Source organism: Lissotriton vulgaris, unplaced genomic scaffold (assembly GCF_964263255.1).
Source record: "Lissotriton vulgaris unplaced genomic scaffold, aLisVul1.2 SCAFFOLD_2065, whole genome shotgun sequence".
Taxonomy (NCBI): domain Eukaryota; kingdom Metazoa; phylum Chordata; class Amphibia; order Caudata; family Salamandridae; genus Lissotriton; species Lissotriton vulgaris.
Genome location: NW_028246114.1, coordinates 433,296 through 441,126, shown reverse-complemented (window position 1 = coordinate 441,126; position 7,831 = coordinate 433,296). Strand labels below are relative to the sequence as shown.

General features: G+C 42.1%; 1 protein-coding gene across 1 annotated transcript in view; it reads right to left on the bottom strand.

Annotated features, from left to right (window-relative positions):
- Positions 1-4,852: 4,852 nt before the first annotated feature.
- LOC147666143 (nicotinamide N-methyltransferase-like) overlaps positions 4,853-7,831 on the bottom strand; it is a 95,677-nt gene continuing 92,698 nt past the window's right edge. The window contains exon 3 of the mRNA XM_086949274.1: positions 4,853-5,425. Within this exon, the coding sequence (XP_086805400.1) occupies positions 4,990-5,425 (436 nt within the window). The 3' untranslated portion in view covers positions 4,853-4,989. The remainder of the gene's footprint in view (positions 5,426-7,831) is intronic.

Below are 7,831 nucleotides of genomic sequence, written 5' to 3'. Positions count from 1 at the left end.
ACCCTCCCAGTTTCTAGGCATCATATACAACAATATTGATTGTCTGCATTCTAAAATGTATAACTAATCACATATGTTCTCTGTGGTCTAGTGTTCGGAGCATATTAAGTCTCCAACCTATTTTTCATCTTGACTGACCCTTTTCTCGTGAATTTCATCTGAAGTAGCCCATTCCACCATATCTTTGCCCCAACTATCAATAGTCAGAGACCTCACACTTTTTAAACCTCATGCTGGTCCTTTAGGTCTAGTTCACTCATTTGGTTTGACTTTTACTACACGAATGACATCAAACTATTCTACACCTGGGTAGGAACAGTTCCATGTTAAAGAGTGTCTGTCGGCAACTGTGCATTGGAAGTATCACAACTCACTATGTCCTAATCCTTCTAAAACCAAGATTCTGGCCTTTGCCACAGCTTCAGTTTGGGATTTCGACTCGTGGGCCTCAGACTCACGCTGTAGACATCGCTAATTCCTCTGCTCGCAATCTTGTGATCATCCATGACACCGGCTTAATTTTTCATAATTATATTTATAAATTCATCTCCATTTTGTTCTTTTTGCTTAATCTTCTGAAAAAAAAGACTACCTCTTTTTACAGCTGACTTCTGTAAGGTGGTTGTTGAAGCCATAATTGTATCATGTCTTGACTATTGAAATTCTTTCCTGTGTCTTTATAAATATCATGTACACTGTCTTTAAGTCATTCAAACTTTGACTCCTCATCCTCACTTGGTCAGAAAAAACACTGTCTTCTCTACCCACTTACTCTTTCTTTATTGGTTATCATTCTGCAAAACTTTTTTTTCAAGTTTCTCTTTTTTTTGTCAGGCTGGACCGGTGTGTATCACAAAGTTGTAGTTCAGCATTAGCCTACAAAATGTCTGCATCCTATGTCGGCTCATCTTCTACACAACTCCAGAATCCAAGGTGCTAGACTAATAGGCAAATCTTTCTCTGCTCACTGCCAAAGCTTCATGTTGTCTTCCCTTCTCCCTCAGCTCTAGCCTGTCTCTTACCATGTTTCTCAAACATCTTAAAACCAATCTTTTTATGCCAGAGGTTTGGATAACCGTGCATTTTAGAAATTGGGAATCAATTACTCACAAATAAATGAACATGCTACTGTGTTCTCTCACAAGCACACACCAAATTCACAAACTTTGAAGTCTGGCCAGGTTGAGTCACATTCAGCTCTATGGGCCCAATTCCTAAAAGTAATCTGAGACCAAATCCTAACTTTACGAGTTTCGGTAATCACAAAGTGCATTTAAGAGTGGTAAAGTTAGGACTCCTAGCTTACTACTCCTAAATGCACTTTCTGAATACCGAGAGTCATAAAGTTAGGATTTTGTCTCAGATTACTTTTGTGAATCGGGCTCTGTGTTTTTGCACATACTTAATTTTATATGTTTATGTGTAGCTGCATAGTGCACACTAAAGATCTTTGTTTGTTCTAGGTGCCTTTGTGGGCAGGAACAGTGAAACATGAGAGGTGTTACATCTATTTTTTGTAATAGGTTTTTAGGTGGTGTTGGACTTGACCCTCTCCGTTGGGTCACCCCAAAAGTTTTGCCTTCACCCCTCCTGTTTATTGACTTTCGGTTTGTGCTGGCATTTGGATCTGTGCACTTTGCAACTGCTAACCAGTTCTAAAGTGCTTGTGCTCTCCCCATTAAACATGGTGAAATTGGCCTACAATTAATTGGCATATTTATTTTACTTTTTAGTCCCTAGTAAAGTGCACTACATGTACCCAGGGACTGTAAATTACATTCTACTAGTGGGCCCTCAGCACTCCTTGCCACCGTCTACAGTAGCACTTTAAACTTGCCTCAGGGTGGCCATTGCAGCTTTCTGTGCAATTCAAACTGTCATTTCAACCTGGCAAAATAAACTGTTTACCAGGCTCAAACCTTAATTTTTGTTAGAAATAGCCCTCTCTACCGGGTCACCCACAAATGTTTTGCCTTCCTCCTCCTACTTTTTCTGGTTTTGTGCTCTGTTGGCCTTAGGACTTTACCACTGCTGACCTGTGCTAAAGTGCTTGAGCTCACTCCCCTAAACACAGTTTAATTGGCATACACATGATTGGCATATTGAATTTACTTGTAAGTCTCTTGTAGAGTGGTATACCATATACACAGGGCATGTAAATTAAATGCTACCAGTGGGCCTGCAGCACTTTTTGTGCCACCCACATTTAGCACCTTAAAACTTGCCCAGGGCCTGCCATTGCAGGCTGAATGCAGTGACAAACTGCCATGTCGACCAGGCCTTAAAAACCCCTTGCCAAGCCCTGAACTCCCCTTTTGTTTCATATAAGACACCCCTAAGGTAGGCCCAAGAAGCCCATAGGGTAGGGTGCTGTGTAATTAAAAGGTAGGACATATACGTTTAAGTTTAACATGTCCTGGTAGCGAAAAACTCCCAAATGTGTTTTTCACTACATGGAGCCTACCCCTCCCATAGGATAACATAGGGAAGGTAGATACGACCTATGAACTTTTAATTATATACCCTCTTTAATAGTAAAGTAGAATTTACCATCAAAAGTATGAAAATGGCACTTTTAGAAAGTTTGAATTTTCCTGCCCTCAGCCCTCTGTGCTGCAGACTGGCGTAGGTCACATGACTAGGTGTAATTGACAGTTGGGACTTTGTGAATTCACCCCAGTCAGTCACACAATAGTGAGATTAGTAGAGCATGAATGGACCATTAACTGGTTTCATGGGGAAGGAGCTGAGCACAGCCCCATTTGCACCAGAATAGGTTGTGCCCTAACTCCTAACATGATAGGTTTAACGACCCTGTATCGTCAGTGCAGCCAGCTTTGAGTATTAGAATAGGGCTCTCAGACCCACTCCTCAGTCCGCTTCTGGACCTGTGAAAGGACCCTAAAAGGGTTGCCTGCTGCTGTGACGGGCTGTGCACTCTACCAGTTGGCTGCTGCACATACAAGGACTGCCTGGGGCCTGCCTTGAACCCTCAGAGGCCAGTCCTGCTGGTGAGCCCTGCATCTTCATCTGCACCCTGGACCTCCAGAAGTGACTATAAGGACTAGTTTACTAGCCTCCTGTTTAGAGACACCGGGCCATGACAGGCTTCCACCATCTTGAATCCCACACCTGGACCCCCCCTGGGTAAGTTCTGAATCCCGAAGAGGTCTGCAAACACTCCTGAACCCTTGGTTGTGGTGCTAAAGGTGCCCAGAGGGCCATTTTTCAAAAACTGAGGACTTGAACAATATTTGGCCAAAAAGTGCTCTGAGAACCAGGAGGAGACTGGGACCAACCTGCTTGCCTATCTGCCCCAGGTACATCACCGGTGGGATTGACTTTGCTGCATCTCCCGCTACGTTCTTCTCCACAGTAGTGAATCCTTTTCAGTGGTCCTTTGCGAAAGGGGTGTCCAACCTCGTGGAACTGTCTTCGGCTACATCATTCTGGATATTTTTTACTTCCATTTAAGTCTGAAGGTAAACATTTTCACCAAGGCTTTGCTCTACTGCTATCCGCCTCGCATCGCCGGTGAAGAGGATAGATGTCACATCAGACGCCCCTGTCGTGGTTCGCATCATGTTGCGCCAAGAAAAGGATGCCATCTTTGTTTCTTTGCACTGGATCTTCATCACATCGTGGTGTTGCGGGCCGCATCGCCACAAAAGCGCGGTAAGAAACCAACGCATCACCTCCCCTCGCAAAGAAGAACCGACGCGTCACTGTCCACTACGCATCAGTAGGGAACCGACGCATCACCGTTCTTGCGTGTAAGGAACCGACGCAGCCCCTTCCCTGCAACGCTTTCGATGTATTGCGTTACTCATCCTAAGGTACATTGACTCAAAGTGTGCATTTGAACATCTAAAGAGAAGTAAGCTAACTCTACCATTTTAAGTACAGTATTGTGGATTTGTGTTGTTTGTGGTCTTGTGATAAGTCTGTATAAAGAATACTTATTTTTATACTACAACTTGTGAGGTGTCCATCTGTAGTGTTGTCACTGGGTTTCTGTATGTGATCACAAATGCTTTACACACTGCCTCTGAGATACGCCTGTCTGCTCCTGTCAAGCTACCAAGGGGATGAGCAGGGGTTATTTTAGGAGTGTACCCCCTTACCCTGACTAGACACAAAGGTCCCTATTTGTCACAGGTACCTACCAACCAACTTTTCTCAAATGTTTCTGCAGTGTAAGATTATAACTTCCTGATAGGATCATGCAACAAAGTGCTGGGTTCTTTCAAGAATCCACCCTAACAACCTGTGACTCTTTAACAAAGTTACATAACAATTGTGCTCTAAATTACTCTATTTGGCCAAATGTTTTCAGAAAAGTCTCAGGAAAGAACCCAGCCAGAAACACCAATGGGGAAACTTGCTTCACTCAGAAAGTTCATGGTAGATATTTATCCCCGTCCTCTTACAAAGGTCACCAGCCACCGCGAAGCAGGCCTGCACTGGGCTACAGTGCCAAGAACCCTTGACTGCAAATCGCAGGTCTGCACAGAACGAGAAGACACATCTCTATGTGATGTTCACTTTTAGTAAGATGGGAAGCATCTCTCACTGTACAGACTGTGTAAACACTATCGAGAGGGGAAACTGATGTGTGCAGCTCCTCAAATTCATTACATGAGTTACAGCACTATGGTGGTCGGACAAGAAGTCAGATATTGTCATTAATTCTTAAAAAAGATCTCAAAACTTGAGAAGAGTGTTTTCAGAAAAATGATGGCGGACAATGAGATAGAAGCACATCAAGGGTTATTGAGTGGATTTATGTCCAGACACCTGAGTAATGTTTTCATACTTTATTGTAACTTAACATTGTATGTCCTGCTTATGAAACATTTTTATCCTTTGCCAGTATTTTATAACTGCTTTAAAGAAAATGTAAAAAAGGCAACCGAGAAAATTTGATGGAGGAAACAGTTGACCTATCTGTCACTATTCCCTCTGCTGCCCCCTTTATGTACCAGAAGATTACATATCTCTTTCTTTGCGTGCTTTTACAATGATAAAACTACTGTAATCCGTGACACTATATAAACATTGCACTTTCCGATTAATAATGTGATGCTCCTCTATGACGTAACTAGCATCTGTGAGGGCGGTCCTCAGAAACTCCTCATTGATGAAGAGATAAGGAAACTTCACATCGCCAACCATGTAAAATGTTGCCTCGAGGGCTGCCATCAGTATTAGGTGTCCTCCGCATTTCAACAGTGAAGACAGATTTTTCAAAGCATCGCAGTACGTCTTCTTGTCTTTGGTGAAGACCTCCAAAGAGCTCACCATGATCAGACAGTCAGCCTGGGGTAGGACAGTTGGAGACAATGGGTCACTTCTGTCGATATCACAATTGCAAACTGTTTTGACTTTTCTTTGTACCATGTTCTGCTTCTCAATCCATGTTTCACTAAAAACAAACATACATAACATGATTAATATGATTTAGTTACTGGTTACCACCTATTTTGTAACATAATGTTAACCTTCATGGCTGTTATTCAGGGCAAACAAACAGTTACAGAAAGTTTCCAGGATGGCGGTCCCAGAGGTATCTGCTGTGCACTTTGTATCACCCACTTCTTTGGGTCAATCTCCTGAATATGAACTACAAGCCAAGTTGTAACCATGATTTATAATAGCATGACTATAGAAGGATTTTATAAACTGCTAAAATGAGGCAATGTGTATCTGCAGAAGCAGTAGAACCAGGATGTTTCACTGTGCCTACAACCCAAGAAAACGTTAGCGAAACAAATTGATAGCCAACAGCAAATTTCAATTTGTCACCCAAGTACCTCCCTAAGATGTGTGAATCAGAGGAGGTGGAAAAACATATTAAATATGGCAAAATATACCCCATAAACTTAAACATGATACTAAAATAATAGTTATGAACAACATATCAGGCACTTACTTGTTAGTGGAGATGCTGATGCTCTGAGCTAACCGTAAATATAGGGGTTGCCGTCTTCAGATGCAACACTTCCTGTCTTTGGAATACTTTCTTGTTGTGATTCTATCTAGGACCCTAATTCGATATTCCCAATTTATGCCCTTATGTGGTTATAACAAATAATATCCTTATAAAGGCATAAGAATCATATCCATATTTAGTAATAGCCAATGCAGTCCAAATACGGCAAGGCTACTCCCATAGACTCCTAGAAAGTACAACGGGTTCTTTAAACAAACCAAGCCTCCAGCAGCCCGGGAAACCCCCCTGCTTTTGTTTTGATCTGCACAAGAACTCCTGGAGTCCAGAAAGAACTGTTCGTTCTTAGCGATGTCTTACTTCCAACCTTACGTCAAACTCGGCACCTTTCAGGTATAAATATACCAACGTTGCCTTAAGCAAACACACGGTGGTTTGGAGCAGAGCGGCAATCTACTTGCCTGAAGCCCAGCTGATGCGAGAGCCGAAGGAAGCCGACCCTCCCATTTGACGCACTGAGAGAGACGCTGTCTTTTCTCCTGCCGAGAAATTCCAGCTCCGGTGTTTCCAGTCACCCTTGCGGGTTGCTGGGAGATCGAGTCCTGAGAGAGAGAGATAAAAAACCTCCTTCATTCTAGAACCAAGGTACGGAGCTGACTAAACCCTTAAGAGAATTCTTGATTCAGATTCTTGGCAAAAACCAACTTAACTTAAACTGCAACTTACTTACTCCTTCCCACGTATTAGGCTTAGGTCAGGTACACCGGGGTAGGCGTATTTAGAAGCACCAGTTGAGTACGTTAGTCAATGTTTTTATGTATGTATATATTTTATCCATTTTAAAGTATCATATGACTAAGAAAGCATATCAATGCTTTTACAGTAGCATTTTATAATACTCCTTTTACTGTATGCACTTTACTTCATGATAAGTATTGCAATTGTGGCAACTCACTTCTCTTGCATGAGAAAGAGGACTGCTCAATAAAATAACACCTTTTATTGAAAACGCCCGTCTCTCTATTTCTCTGCACTCTGGTGAAACTAAGCATGCGCGATTGACTGAGTGAAATAGCTGTCTATTGTTTTCACACGACTCTAGAGATACACTCTTTATTCTGAGGGAGCAAAGTTGTCATGTTTATGCGATTGTCAGAAACTAATCCCTTCTTGTCTAATCAGGAAAGTTAACTCATTCCTGTTCATTCGAGAAGGTTTCTAGTGACCTCTGAGCTAGCTGGCAAACCTAATTAAGTCTAATATAGTCAGTAGAGACCTAGATGACCTCAGTCCTACGTCTACACTGCTGTTTATATTATTCCAATGTGCAGAGCCTATTGGGAATATAGGAACTACACTACATGGTGCCCACCGTTTGGTAAGGCGATAATCTAACGCAAGACATTAGAGTATCTCAGTCGTGCTTTTGACACAGACCCCTTTTTCCTGTAAAAACTCCAAAAGACGTCTGGAGTGGGTAAACGGTTAATATCCGCTGGAACTTAGTAGGATGAGAATCCTATGTATTAGTTTTTGGTTTAGTCAACGTTGAAGGATACAGTGTTCCAAAATATTGTGCACCTAATCTTTATTTCCTTGAAACTTAATCTGCAAAAGCAAACTTTCAGTCAGCAAAATGACGGAAAGCGACGAAGAAAGGGAGAGAGTTAAATTAGCAGCTCAACTCTTATCGGATGACACAAGTTTTCAAGATAATGACTCGAGTGCTATACTCATTCCGGTCAACGTAAGAAAAACTATAACTATGAAACTTATAGAAAACGGAATATCACCCCGAGGTGGTACAGTCATATTTGTGGTCCATGAATATCGGCAGACAGAGGTATTCTATTCCTGGATACATTTTCCTGCAGCACACGC